The sequence below is a fragment of the Canis lupus genome, chromosome 24, assembly GCF_003254725.2.
Source record: "Canis lupus dingo isolate Sandy chromosome 24, ASM325472v2, whole genome shotgun sequence".
Lineage (NCBI taxonomy): Eukaryota > Metazoa > Chordata > Mammalia > Carnivora > Canidae > Canis > Canis lupus.
Genome location: NC_064266.1, coordinates 2,364,076 through 2,379,537, shown reverse-complemented (window position 1 = coordinate 2,379,537; position 15,462 = coordinate 2,364,076). Strand labels below are relative to the sequence as shown.

General features: G+C 36.7%; 1 protein-coding gene across 9 annotated transcripts in view; it reads left to right on the top strand.

Moving 5' to 3' along the window:
- The window catches only part of KIZ (kizuna centrosomal protein), a 130,965-nt gene that overhangs the window by 48,835 nt on the left and 66,668 nt on the right, over positions 1 to 15,462 (top strand). For 7 of the 9 annotated variants that reach the window (XR_007405682.1, XM_025469111.3, XM_025469110.3 and 4 more), the window contains one exon: positions 3,337 to 3,513. The exons of the other annotated variants lie outside the window; for them this stretch is intronic. Coding sequence is in view for 6 of the 7 variants with exons in the window: in XM_025469111.3 (XP_025324896.1) it covers positions 3,337 to 3,513 (177 nt within the window). In the remaining variant the exon portion in view is untranslated. The remainder of the gene's footprint in view (positions 1 to 3,336; positions 3,514 to 15,462) is intronic. 9 annotated transcript variants of the gene reach the window in all.

The following is a 15,462-nucleotide window of genomic DNA, read 5'->3' as shown; positions in this document are numbered from 1 at the left end:
ATGAGCTATTCTTCTTTGCACTGTGAGTTATTAATCTGGGGCTATATCATTGTATTTACACAGCCAACATTGTGACCTCCAAGGTTCATTATATCAGTTTACTTCAGGGTCTTTTGGGGGCTTGGAGAAAAGTCACTTGAATGAATTTTGGCTAAGAAGGATGAGAAAGTGGGACACAGACAGACACATAGGAAGATATGAACAGAAAACTGGAACCTCTGATGATGATGATAGTTATGTTTTAGCACATCTCTGCCAGCTGAATTGCTGTATTTGAACAGAAAACATGGTCTTAAGCTTCCCAGCAATAAAGGTGAAAAGAAGAGTGCAGTATGCTAAATAGCTCCCATCTGAGGAGAAAACTGAAGCCAAGGACTATTTTTGTGTTGTTTGGTTTTTGTTTGTTTTGTTTAGGAAAAAAGTGAATGGTTTCTTTGAAATATAATTCACATACCATACAATCCACCCATTTTAAGTGTACAGTATAAGGGTTTGGGATACATTACATTACTGATTTATAAAAATTGTACTTATGATATAAAAAACATTTAAAAATTACCATTTTAAGCGTATAATTTAGTGACATTCACCGTAGTCATTCAGCCATTGCCACTATTTACAAAAGTCGTTCCCCACCCCAAATATAAACTCCATTAAGCAGTAACTCTCCATTCTTTCCTCCTCTCAGTCTCTGGTAACCTCTATTCTACTTTCTATCTATGAATTTGTCTATTCTGTTGGTAACTAGACAATATTTGATCTCTTGTGTCTGGCTTATTTCTGATCTTAGTATAAGATCTTTAAGGTTTAAAAAAAAAAAAGATCTTTAAGTTTTAAACAGGTTGTAAATATCAGAACTTCCTTCTATTTTATGGTTAAATAATATTCCAGTGTATGGATATACAAAATGTGGTATATTGTGGATATGCCACATTTAATGTTCATTAACATTCATCTGTTAATGAACACTTGGATTGTTTCTACCTAAAAGCCAAGTGTTTTTGAAAAGCTTCATGACTCAATCCTATGGATACTTCCAGATACTGAAAATCAGCCTGTGCTTCATGCACAACTCCTTTATCACAAGTTATAATTAACCCTTCTCACAAGAAAGCATACTAAAATGAAGCTGAAGGAGAAAACTATCAAAAAGGAGGACCCAGAATCTTGTTATTTTTTAGGAGTAAATCATTTGCTGCAAACGTTGGTACAAAGCTCCATGACTTAAGACATCAGACATTTATTACTTTTCATGTGTTGGGTATGGCCCAGTGTCAGTTGGTACCACAGGGATAATTTGGCCATATGTCCCTCTTCATCCAGGAGAATAGTTCAACCTGTCACCTGATGCTGGTAGCCGAGTTCCCAGGACAGCAAAAGGGCAAACCCCAGGGCCCAGATGCTTTATAGTATCTGCCTGAGTCACATTTGCTAGTTTCCTGTGGCTAAAGAAAATCACAGACCCCAGCCTAGAGTCAAGAGGTGGAAAAGTCAAGTGGTCCATCTCTTGATAGGGTATGTGGTAGAGTCACATTACAAAAGGCGGGGGGCGGGGGGCGCACACAGGGAAAGGAAGTTCATGGTCATCTTTTGCAAACCACCACAGTACTTTAGGACAAATTCAAATGAAGATAAGCTCAGTGTGAGTCCAAAGGGCAGGAAAGGCTTTGTACAGGTGCTAATGCAGCATCTTGAAAGCTGTCAAGGCTTTGAGTAAGAAGGAGGTGGGCAGAGGTGAGTTAGGTTTGGAGGAAGAGTGCTGGAAGGCTTGCAGATGTAGAGAACATGGAGGGCAAGAAGAGAGGGTAGAACAAAAGGTGTGACTAAGGCTCACTGAACAGGACTCCTTGAAGTGAAGGAAGGTTTAAAATGGTGCCTGAGACATGGCCGAGGGCAGGCCTAGACTATCTGGTTAATGAATCAAGAGTTCATTTTCTATCTTTTGCACACTTGCTGAAGGATAGTATGGTGAGTAATTTCTTTAGGAGAATTAATATGACATGATTAGTTTCATCAAGATTAATTATCCATGAGGTAGGCAAAATTCTGAGGTGGCTCCCAAGTCCTGCCTCCCAGCATACACTCTGTATAATCCCTTTACCTTGAGTGTGGACTGGACTGTACATCTGATGGATTTTCCTCCCACAATTAGTCTATGTTATATAACAGACATGAAAGATTTTGCAAATATGGTAAAGACTCAAATCAGTTGCTTTTGAACTAATCAAAAAAGAATTATCCAGAGTGGGCCTAACCTAAACAGATCAGCCTTTAAAAAGGGTCCTTATGAAGTTAGAAATACAAAGCAGCTGATATATGCCCCTATTTGCCTTGAAAAAGCAAACTGCCATGTTGGGGAGAAGGCCACATGGCAGGAAATGGTTGGCAGAAAATTCAATTGCTAACAACCAGTGAGCTTGGAGAAGACCCAGATTTAGGCAAGATTGCAGACCTGGCCTGCACCTTGATTTCTGCATGGTGAGACTGGGCATAAGACTCCACTTACCTGGGTGGCTCAGCAGGGAATCTGCCCTCACTCCTCCGCTGCCCTTCCCTGCTGCTTGCACACCCGCATTCTCACTCTCTCAAATAAATAAATCTTAAAAAAACAAAACAAAACAAAAAAAAGACTCCACTAACCTAGACCCAGACCTCTGACCCATGAGAACTGTGAGGTAAATTTGTGGTCTGTGCAGAATATGTGGTAATTTGTTATGCAGTCATAGATAATTAATACTATCCAATTGAAGAATTAGCATCAAAGATTATATCTTTGCAAGGATTGTATGAGTAGAAGTCGCTACCTGTAGTGACTCAAGGCAGGCTGAATCAGATATGTTCAGGGTCCAGTGTGGTGCTGGGGTGGCAAAGTGGGTGGCCCGGAAGCTAATGTGTGCTTTTTCTTGCCGTATACCCTCACCATCTGAGCAAGTACATTTTCGACACATGACCACATGCAGGTAAGCAGGGATGGAACATGGTAGACTGGTAGGGACCTAGAAAAGTGTGTGGGGGGGCACATCTGCATTACTTAACAAGCAGTTTTTTTATGTAAGCAGTATATCTCTGCTTCCTTCTCTAATGAATGAAGCAATGTATTGAGGATTTTTTTTACTTCTCTTTGTTTACAATGCATAATGTTGTATATGCACCTTTACAATATCATACAGAATACTTTCACTGCCTGAAAATGCCTTATGCTCTACTTATCTCTCTTTCTCCCTTCCCTCACCCAAACCTCTGGTTACCATTGGTCTATTGTCTCTATAGTTTTACCTTTACTAGAATGTCTTTTTTTTTTTTTTTTAATTTTTTTTTTTTATTTGTTTATGATAGTCACAGAGAGAGAGAGAGGCAGAGACACAGGCAGAGGGAGAAGCAGGCTCCATGCACCGGGAGCCCGACGTGGGATTCGATCCCGGGTCTCCAGGATCGCGCCCTGGGCCAAAGGCAGGCGCCAAACCGCTGCGCCACCCAGGGATCCCTAGAATGTCTTATTTTTGAAATCATTCAGTATGTAGCCTTCTCAAATTGACTTCTTTCCCTAAGCAACATGCCTTTTAAATTCCTTCTTGTCTTTTTTTTTATGGCTTGATAGCTCATTTCCTTTATAGTGCTGAATAATATTTTGTTATCTGGATATACCACAGTTTATTTATCCATTTATCTACTGAAGGACTTCTTCGTGACTTACACATTTTGTCAATGATGAATAAATCTGCTATAGACATTTGTGTACAGGTTTTTGTGTAGACATAATTTTTAAACTCATTTGCGTAAATATCAAGGAGTATAATAGCTAAATTGTGTGGTAAGACTGTGTTTAACTTTGTAAGAAACTGCTAAATTGTCTTCCATGGTGGTTATCCCATTTTGCATTCCCACCAGCAATGAATGAGAATTCCTGTTCCATATCCTTATAAGCCTTTGGTATTGTCAATTTCACTTAACTATTCTAATAGATACACAATGGTATATGTTTTAATTTATAATTTCCTAATGGCATATGATGTTAAGCATGTTTTCATATACTTTATTTACTATTTGTATATCTTCTTTGAGGAAGTACCTGTTCAGTTCTTTTCCCCAGTTTTTAATTGGATTGATTTTTTTATTGAATTTAAAGAATTCTTTACATATTTTGGATACAAGTGCTTTATGAGGGAGATAATGTATTTTGTTCATACTTTCTCCCAGTCTGTGGCTTGTCTTTCCATTCTCTTAATAGTGCCTTTTTCAGTACAGAAGTTTTTTTGTCTTTGTTTTTTGTTTTCTTTCTTCTCTCTCCCAGAGTGGTGGATCCCAGCAATGAGTGCTGTCCCCTCCAGGACTGCAGGGCCTAGCTAGTTGGAGCCCCTGCCACCATCTTGAAGCCCCCAGAAGTTTTTTACTTTAACAAAGTTAAACTTACCAATTTTGTTCTTTCATTGTGCTTATGCTACTGTATCTAGAAACTCACCACAAAATCTGAGGTCACCTAGATTTTCTCCTTTGTTATCTTCTAGAAATATTATGGTTTTGCAGTTTACATTTAGATATGTGCTCCATTCTGAGTTAATTTTTGTAAAAGGCAAAATGTAAATTTCCAGATTCATTGTCTTTTTGCATGTGGATGTCTTATTTGTTCCAATACCATCTGTTGAAAAGATGATCCTTTTTCCATTAAAGAATTGAATAGTTTGGTGGGTCTATTTCTGGGCTTTATATTCTAAGCCATTTATTGTTTACCAGTACCACACTGTATAGTAACTTTATAGTAAATCTTGAAGTCATGTAGTATCAGTCCTTTTACTTTGCTTTTCTTCAGTACTGTGTTGGCTCCATATAAACTATAGAATTAATCTGTCAGTATCCAGAAAGATAACTTGCTGGGCTTTTGATTGATATTGTATCGAATCCAGAGTTGGGATTCAAAGGGGCACCTGCCTGTCTCAGTCAGTAGAGCATTTAACTCCTGATCTCAGGGTCGAGAGTTTAAGCCCCATATTGGGTGTGGAGCCTACGAGAGAGAGAGAGGGGGGGGTGGGGAAGGAAGGAAGGAAGGGAGGGAGGGAGGGAGGGAGGAAGGAAGGAAGGAAGGAAGGAAGGAAGGAAGGAGAAAGAGAAAGAAAGAGAAAGAGAAAGAGAAAGAGAAAGAGAAAGAGAAAGAACGAGCAAGAGCTGGGAATTCAAGTTGGGAAAAACTGACATCTTAACAATGTTGAGACTTTCTATGCCTGAACATGGAATATCTCTTCATTTATTTTAGTTCTTTGATTTCTTCAATCAGTTTTGTAGTTTTCTTCTTGGAGTTCTTCTACATATATACTGTTAGATTTATTATTCTTAAGTACTTTTCTCTTTTTTTTTGGTGCTAACGTAAATATAGTGTGTTTTTAATTTCAAATTTAAATTGCTCATAAGAAAGCAATGGACTTAAAATAATTTTTTACATTCAATTTAATTAACTTATTCTGTATTATTAGTTTCAGAAGTAGAAGTCATTGATTCATCAGTTGCATACAACACCCAGTGCTCATTACTTCAAGTGCCCTTTTTAGTGTCCATCACCCAGTTAACCCCCACCCACTTCCCTCCAGCAACCCTTAGCTTGTTCTTATAGTTAGGAGTCTCTTATGGTTTGCTTCCCTCTGTTTTAATATTATTTTATTTTTCCTTCCCTTCCCCTAGAAGGAGTGAAATCATGGTATTTGTCTTTCTCTGACTGACTTATTTTGGTTAGCATAATACCTTCTAGTTCCATCCACATTGTCCACATAGTTCCATCCACATTCATATGTGCAAATGGCAAGATTTCATTCTTTTTGATGGCTCAGTAATAGTCATATATATATATATGTAATAGTCATATATATAATGAATATATGTATATGAATATAATGAATGAATGAATATATATGTATTCATACACACACGTGTGTGTGTGTGCGCGCGCGTGCATGTGTGTGTATAGTATCTCCCACATCTTCTTTATTCATTCATCTGTCAGTGAACATCTGGGTTCCTTGCATAATTTGGCTATTATGGACATGGCTACTATAGGCTTTGGGGTGCACTTTGAATCACTATGTTTGTATCCTTTGGATAAATACCTAATAGTGCAATTGCTGGGTCATAAGGTAGCTCTTTTTTTTTAACTTTTTGAGGACCCTCCATACTGTTTTCCAGAGTGGCTGCCCCAGTTTGCATTCCCACCAACAGTGTAAGAGGGTTCCCCTTTCTCTGCATCCTTGCCAATATCTGTCATTTCCTGACTTATTAATTTTAGCCAATCTGACTGGTGTAAGGTGGTATCTGATTGTGGTTTTGATGTGTATTTCCCTGATACCGAGTGAAGTGGAGCATTTGTTCATGTGTCTATTGGCCATTTGCCATTTGTGTTCTTTGGAAAAATGTCTGTTCATGTCTTCTCATTTCTTGACTGGATTGTTTGTTTTTTGGGTATTGAATTTGATAAGTTCTTTATAGATTTTGTATAAAACCCTTTACCTGATATTTGTAAATATCTTCTTCCTTTCCATATGTTGCCTTTTAGTTTTGTTTCCTTTGCTGAGAAAGTAGTTGACTTTTGCATATTAACCTTATATCCTGCAACATTGCTATAATTATTATTAGCTCCAGGAGTTTTTGTTGTGATTCTATGTTGGGATTTTCAACATAGATAAGAATGTCCTCTGTGAACAAAGACAGTTTTGTTTCTTTCTTCCCAATCTAAATGCCTTTTATTTTCTTTTTTCATTTGCTAGGATTTCTAGTACAACGTTGAATAGGAGTGGTGAGACGAGACATTCTGGCCTTGTTGCTGATCTTATGGGGGGAAAGCATTTAGTTCTTTGACATTAAATATAATGTTCGCCATAGGGTTTTTGTTCTTTATCTGCTGAAGAATATCTGTTCTTTATCAAGTTGAAGAAATTCACCTTTATTTTTGGTTTGCTGAGAGTTTTATCAATGAACAAGTGTTGACTCTTGTTATATGCTTTTTCTGTACCTAATGGTAGAATCATATGATTTTTCTTCTTTACCTTGAGATCTGATGGATTACATTCATTTATTTTCTTTTTTTTTTTTTAAGATTTTTATTTATTTACTCATGAGAGACAGAGAGAGAGGCAGAGACACAGGCAGAGGGAGAAGCAGGCTCCATGCAGGGAGCCTGACATGGGACTCGATCCTCGGTCTCCAGGATCACGCCCTGGACTGAAGGTGGCGCTAAACTGCTGAGCCACCGAGGCTGCCCACATTCATTGATTTTCAAACGTTAAATCAGCCTTCTGTGCTTGGAATAAAATCCAGCTGGTCATGCTGTGTAATTTTTTAATATATTCTTGGATTCAGTTTGCCAATTTTTTTGAGAATTTTTACATCTGTGTTCATGAGAGATACTGATTTGTAGTTTCCTTTCTTATAATATCTTTATCTAATTTTGGTGTAAGGGTAATGCTAGTTATGAAGTGTTCTTTTGGCTTCTATCCTCTGAAAGAGATTGTAGAGAATTGGTATAATTTCTTCTTTAAATGTTTGGTAGAATTTGCCAGTGAACCAATCTGGCCCTGGTACTTTCTGTTTTGAGAGATAATCAGTGATTAATTCAATTTCTTTAACATGTATAGTTCTATTCAGATTATCTCTTTCTCTTTATGTAAAACTTGGTAGATTGTGTCCTTCTAGGAATTCGTTCATCTGAGTTATCAAATTTGTATAGAATTATTTATACTATTCCTTTATTATGTCTTTAATATACATGGGATCGATAATGATGGTCTGTCATTCATTCATATGTGAATTTTCTTTTCTTTTCTTTTCTTTTCTTTTCTTTTCTTTTCTTTTCTTTTCTTTTCTTTTTTTTCTTTTCTTTTCTTGGTTAGCCTTGTATTATTGGTTGAATGTGTGTGTTCCCCCCAAATTCATATTTGGAAGCTCCAGTGCTACAAGTGACTGTATTTGGAGATTGGCCTGTGAAAAGGTGATTTAGGTTAAAAGAGGTCACAGAAGAGAGGCTTTAATCCAGTAAGGATGGAGCCCTTACAAGAGGAAAAGACACCTGGCTAGAGGTTTATCCATTTTGTTGGCTTTTCTCTTTTCAAAGAAACCGTTTTTGTTTTGTTGATTTCCTTTATTGTTTTCCTGTTTTCAATTTCATTAGTTTCTTTTGTAAATTTTATTATTTCTTTTCTTCTGCTTACTTTGGAAAGTTTGCTCTTCTTTTTTTCTTGTTTTTTAAGGTGAAAGTTTAGATTATTGATTTTAGACTTTTCTTCTTTTCTAATATATATGTTCAGTGCTGTAAATTTCCCTGTAAGCCCTCCTCTTGGTACATCCCACAAATTTTGATAAGTTGTGCTTTCATTTTCACTTGGTCAAAATATAATTTACTTTCTCTTGAAACATCTTCTTTGGCCCATATGTTCTTCAGAAATGTGTATATTTAATGTCCAAATATTTTGAGACATCCTATGTTTCTATTATTGATCTTTGGTTCCATTCCATTCTGGTCTGAAAGTATACTTTCCATGAATTCTGTTCTTTTAACTTCTTTGGGGTTTGTTTTATGGAACAGAATATGGTTTGCCTTGGCAAATGTTCCATGTGAGCTTGAGAAGAATGTATATTTTGCGGTTGTTGGATGGCGTATCCTTTATACATCAATTAGATCAAGTTGACTATGGTGCTTTTCACTTCAGCTATATCCTTGCTGCTTGTTTTACATGCTGGATATGCCAGTTACTGACAGAGATGTGTTGAAGTGTCCACATGGTGGATTTGCCTGTTTCTCCTTGTAGTTCTATCATTTTTATATAGGTATTTTGGTGCCCTGTTGTTAGGTGCATACACATTAAGGATTTTTATGTGATATTCCTAGGAAATTTTTTTTTTATATTTACCCTATTTCATGTTCTCTGAGCTTCCTGGGTCTGTAGTTTGGTATCTGTCATTAACTTTGGAAAATTTTTAGCCATTATTATTTCAAATATTCCTTCTACTCCTTTATCTTCTTATTCTTCTGATATTCCCATTATTTGTATGTTATACCCTTTGTAATTATCTCACAGTGGAATTATAGAACATGATTATTCTTCCTTTTAATTATAGTTCCCTAACTGAAAATCATGTTCTATAATTCCATTTTAATTCAGCCAAAATATTTTGAATGCTTGTTAGGCCCAAAATTCTGTATCGTGCAGTGTGGAGTTGTAGCAATTTAAAATATGACCACAAATTCTTCAACACTCCTCTTGTCAAAAGATGGGGTCTCTGTGCACTTCCCTTGAATCTGAGTGAGCTTATAAACTACTTAACTAAATAGAGGATGGTGGAATTGATGCTTTCTGACTTTGAAAGTTAAGTTATAAAAGGCCATGCAGTTTCTGTCCTGTTTGCTAGACCTTGTTCTGGGAACCCTGAACCAATATGTTAGAAGTCTGACTATTCTGAGGCTGCTGTGCTGAAGAAATTATGTGTAGGTACTCTATAAACTGTGATCCCTGCTGGGCCAGTCCTTCCAGATATTTCCACCAAGGTGCCAAACAGGTAGTGAAGCCTTCTTGGACCCTCCTTACAAATGTATCCACCAGCAAAACATCACTAGCCATCCTCTCTCAATTAACACATGAAATAGAAGAATCACACAGCCAAGGCCTGCATGATTTCTTGATCCACAGAATCATCACATATGATAAAATGGTGGCTGTTTTAAGCTACTAAGTTTTGGGGTAGTTTGTTCAGTCTATAGATAACTAATAAAGGACTTTGTTCATTTTACCTTAAATATTTACCTTGTGCCTGCTTTGTGCCAGATACTAGTTTGCTCATATGGTACTTGTGATCATGCAGGTAAAGGGGAGGAAGATACAATAAACTTACAATCTATGTAAAAAGTATTGTGAGAAAGAATAAGCAGGTTATGTTTATAAAAAAAAAGGCATAAATGCAATTTATATAGGATAATCAGGGAGAGTCTTTCTGGTAAGATGCTATTTGAATAGTGATCGAAAGTAAGTGAATGAGTAAGCCACATTAAGTTGTACTCATACCTTCTCTATCACTTAACCTGCTTTATTCCTTGTCACCTTAATTTTCATCCTGGTATATTTGTTTATCAATTTATATTTCCTTTTTCCCCTTCAATATCTGGGAGATGTATGAGAAATATCTTGAGGAAGAGCATACCAGGTAACAGGAATGAAAAGTAAAAAGGACCTCAAGTGGGAGCATACTTCAAGTGGGAGCATACTTGATGTTTCTAGGAAAGGCACAAAATCCCATGCAGCTGGACCAGAAGAGGTGGGAGGAAGGCAGGACAAGGAGTGAAAAACGTATCAACAGGCCAAATTATGAAGGGTCTTATGAGCTATAGGAAGAACTTTGGATTGTGCTTTAAGGGAGATGAAGAATCATGCTGACTATTTAATGGAAAGTGAACTATTAGGGGAAGGATGGGAATAGGGAGATGTTTGGAGAATATTATAGCGATCCAGGGAGAGATGGTAGTGCTTTGACTGGGGTAATAGCTGTGAGAAGTAGTCAAATTTTGGAGATATATGTGTGTGTGTGTGTGTGTGTGTGTGTGTGTGTGGTGTGTGTTAAAAAAGAAAAAACACATGTAAGATGAGTTTTACCCTAACATTTCTTAAGACTTTATTTTTATAGAATAATTTTAGGTTCACAACAAAAGTGAGAGGTAGATGCAAAGATTTCTCATATATCTTCTGCCACCACATATAGCTGTCTCATTATCAACATCTTGTACCAGAGTGGTATGTTTGTTACAATTGATAGACCTTCACTGATTGATTATGATCACCCAAAATCCATAGTTTCCATTATTAGTTCACTCTTGGTATTGCACATTCTGTGAATTTGGATAATGCATGATGACATGTGTCTATCATTATAGCATCATAAAGAGGATTTCCACTGCACTAAAAATTCTCCATGCTCCTCCAATTCATACTCCTACCCCTGCTCCCTGGTTAGTAACTGCTGATCCTTTCACAGTCTCGATAGTCTTACCTTTTCTAGAATGTCATATTCTTGGAATCATACAGCTTGTAGCCTTTTCAGATTGGCTTCTTTTACTGGGTGGGAAATAGGCCTTTAAGGTTCCTCCATGTCCTTTCTGTGGCTTCATAGCTCATTTTTTTAAAGTGATAAATAATATTCATTACCTGGATATATACTATAGTTTTATATCCATTCTCCTATTGAAGGACATCTTTGTGGCTTCAATGTTTTGGAAATTATGAATAAAACTGATATAGACATCCACATGTAGATTTTTATGTGAATATAGTTTTCAACTCTGGGTATATACTAAGGAGTACAGTTGCTAGACTATATACTAAGACTATGTTTAGCTTTGTAAGAAGCCGCCAAACTGTCTTGCATAGTGGCTTTTGTATTCCCGCTGGCAGTGAATAAGAATTCTTGTTGCTTAAGAGCCTTGTTAGCATTTATTAGTTTTTCTTTTTTGTTTTAGCTATTTCAATAGATCCATAATGATGTATCATGTTGTTTTAATTTGCAGTTCCCTAGTGATATTGAGCATCTTTTCATACATTTACTTATTATATGTGCATCTTCTTTGGTGAGGTGTTTGTTCAGATCTTTTGCCCATTTTTAATTGAGTTGTTCATTTTCTCATTGTCCATTTTTAAGAGCTCTTTGTATATTTTGGATTTAAGTCCTTTATCAGATGTGTCTTTTGTGAATATTTTCTCCAAATCTGTGCTTGTCTTCTCATTCTCTTGATATTACCTTTCTGCAGAGCATAAGTTTTTGCTTATGATGAGATCTAGCTTATCAATTATTTCTTTCATGGATCATGACTTCGGTGTTGTATCCAAAAGGTCATAGCCATAACCCAAGATCATCTAGGTTTTCTCCTATGTTCTCTTTCAGAAGTTTTATTATTTTGTGTTTTATATTTAGGACTGGGATCCATTTTGAGCTAATTTTTATGAAGGATATAAGGTATGTTTCTAGATTCATTTTATTTATTTTTTGCTTATGGATGTTGTTTTAGCACCATTTGTTGAAAAGTTAACATATTTTTAAGTGTACCATACAGTATTGTTGACTGTACACACAATGTTGTATAACATATCTCTAGAACTTTTCCATCTTGAAGAACTGAAACTTTATGCTCATTGAACAGCAAGCCCCACTGACCTCTCCTCCAGCCCCTGAAGCCACCATTCTACTTTCTGCTTCTGAATTTGACTACCTTAGATATCTTATATAAGTGGATTCTTATATATATCTTATATAAGAAATCTGATAGGATTTCTTTCTTTTAATGACTGAATAATATTCCATTCTGTATGCATACTAGATTTTCTTCATGCACTCACCTGTCTAGGACGCTTAGTTTTTTTCTACCTCTTGGCTATTGCGAATAATGCTGCAATAAACATGGGAATGATGATCTCTCTCTGAGATCCTGATTTCAGTTCTTTTGGATAAATACCCAGAAGTGAGATTGCTGGATCATAATGTTCTATTTTTAGTTTTTTTAAGGAACTTCCATACTGTTTTCCATAGTTGCAGCAACATTTTATACTCCTATCAAAAGTGTACAAGGACCTAGTTTCTCTATGTCCTCACCAACACTTATTATTTTCTGTTTGTTCCCCATCCCCAACAAATAATGGACATTCTAACAAGCACTGAAGTGATATCTCATTGTGCTTGATTTGCAATTCCCTAATAATAAGTGATGTTGAACATCCTTTCATATATCTCTTGGTTATTTGCATGTCTTCTTTTGAGAAATATCTATTCAGATTTTTTGCCCATTTTTTAAGGGGGTTGTTTGTTTTTTGCAGTTGAGTTGTAGGAGTTCCTTATATAGTTTTGAATATTAATCCCTTATCATATATGTTTTGCAGATATTTTCTCCCATTCCATAGGATACTTTTTCACTCAGTTGGCTGTTTCCTTTGCCATGTAAAAACTTTTTAGTTTTACATATTCCTGCTTGTCTGTTTTTGTTTTTGGTGTCATACCCAAGAAATAATTGCTAAGACGAATGTTAGGAAGCTGTTATATGTTTACTTCTGGGAGCTTTACAGTTTCAGGTGTTATGTTTACATTTCAATATATTTTGAATTGACTTTTGTGTGTGGTATAAGATAAGGGTCCAATTTCATCCTTGCTTGTGGATGTCCAGTTATCCCATCACCATTTGTTGAAACTATCTTTTCCCCATTGTATATTCTTGACCAAAGATGAATTGACTCCATCTGTGTGGATTTGTTTCTGGGCTCTTTGTTCTATTCCATTTGGTTATATGTCTGTGTTTCTGCCGGTACCATACAATTTTGATTACTGTAGCTTTGTAATATGCTTTGAAATCAGGAAGTGAGAGTCCTCTGGCTTTTTTCTTTTTCCTCTGTATATTTTGGCTAGTCAGTGTCCTTTGTAGTTCCGTATGAATTAGGATTGTTTTTTCTATCTCTGTAAAAAAATGCCTTAGGATTTTGATAAGGGTTGTATTGAATCTATAGATCATTTTGGGTAGTATTAACAATATTAAGTCTTCCAACCCATGAGCATGAGATGTCTTTCCATTTATTTGTGTTTTCTTTAATTTCTTTCAATAGTGTTTTGTAGTTTTCAGTGCATGGGTCTTTTGCCTCTTTGGTTATGTTTATTTCTAAGTATTTTATCTTTTTGATTTCTGTTGTCAGTGGGGTCTATTTAATTTCCTTTTTGAGTTATGTGTTATATAAAAAGTGAGATTGATTTTTATATGTTGTTTTTGTATTCTGCAACTTTACTGAGTCATCAGAGTATAAATGCATTTTTAAATCATATACCCCGAAACCATTAAGGAGTGATTATAATTAGGAAAACAGCCCAAGCTTGACTCCATATTCGAGATCAGGAAGATCAGAAGGAACCATCAAAGGAGTCTAAGATAGGCTGCATGAAGAAGGAGAATTGAGAAGTTGTGCTGTAGATGCCAAGTGGAGTGTTTCAAGTCGGATTTAGAAAGATTGAGTAACCTTCCCCGTCACAAAGCTAGTTAGAGATACAGCTAGTATCCATACTGATAGATGCCAGAATTCATGCTCTTAATTTCTGTACTGTCACCCACATTGCAATCATAATGCCTATGGTATCATCAACTCTGTGCCAGGCAGCATTAGAACAGCTTTGTAATAACCCATTTATTCCTGTTATCATCACCATTTTACAGAGAAGGAAACAAACAGAGGTTGTGTTCAGTCACACTGCAGCTCAGTGAACTTTGAACTCAGCTGCCTACTTCCATAGTCTGCAGTCCTAACTGGTACCCTGGACTGTTTCCCAGTAATCCTCTCCTGCTTAAATAACTGGAGTGTCATCAAGGATAATATTTCATAAGGTTGAATAAAAAAGTTCAGGGAGCAAATTATTTTTTTAAAGATTTTATTTATTTATTCATGAGAGAGAGAGAGAGAGAGGCAGAGACACAGGCAGAGAGAGACGCAGGCTCCATGCGGGGAGCCCAATGTAGGACCCGATCCCGAGACTCCAGGATCGTGCCCTGGACCAAAGGCAGGCGCCAAACCGCTGAGCCACACAGGGATCCCCTCAGGGAGCAAATTAAATTCTTTAATTAGAAAAAGAAAACTAAGCTATGGCAATTTGACCTTTTACTCTGTCCATACTGATTTTTGTGCCTTCCAGTCTCAAATAAGCTAATGAAATGCTGTGCCCTTCTTCATACTTGAACAAAGTACTTGCAGAGTTGCTGTGTTCTTCCCCACCCCACCTCCCCTCCCCCTGCCCCAGAGCAGGACTGAAAGCAAAATGTAATGCTCTATTTTAGGTTAAGTAACATGAAAGCTTTAGTTTCTCAAGGTCGCAAAGATGTGATCACATAGATTGAATATCATCCAATGATATTAATTTAGCCCCTCTTCAAAGTTAGACACAGGAAGGAAGTTCTTGTATCAGAGAAAGATTTGCTACTGGAAATCACATTGTCAGGAATCAGATGTTATAACTGTTCCTTTAGAATTTACCCTCAATTCACTTTAAGAGGAGCTGGAAACATATTGCTTCAGATGTAATGATGCCTTCAGATACCTTTTCTCACTTTTTTTTTTTCTTCACTACTGTCATTTGTTTTTCTTGGGCATGATCTCTCACCCTCAGTGCAGGTGGCCCCCTGAGCTATTTCTTGCCACCCCCACAGATTCTGGCCTTTGTTCCCAAAGTAAGGTTGTGCTTTACACTTCTGGAAAAATAACCCGGTGCCAGCAGGTGGGGCCATCGGTGTATCTTCTTCATGTTATACTTGACACATCATTCCCCAGTTTTGCCTTTTCTTCTTCAGTTTTGCAAAAGGTAAATTTCTCTTGTTACAGCTAACTTATTTTTATCTGAAATATCTGAGACTTTCCTTATCTCTACTTTGGTTAAAACTTAAAAAGTCCAGAATCAGGTTTCCAAGATGGCAGTAGTTCTGAG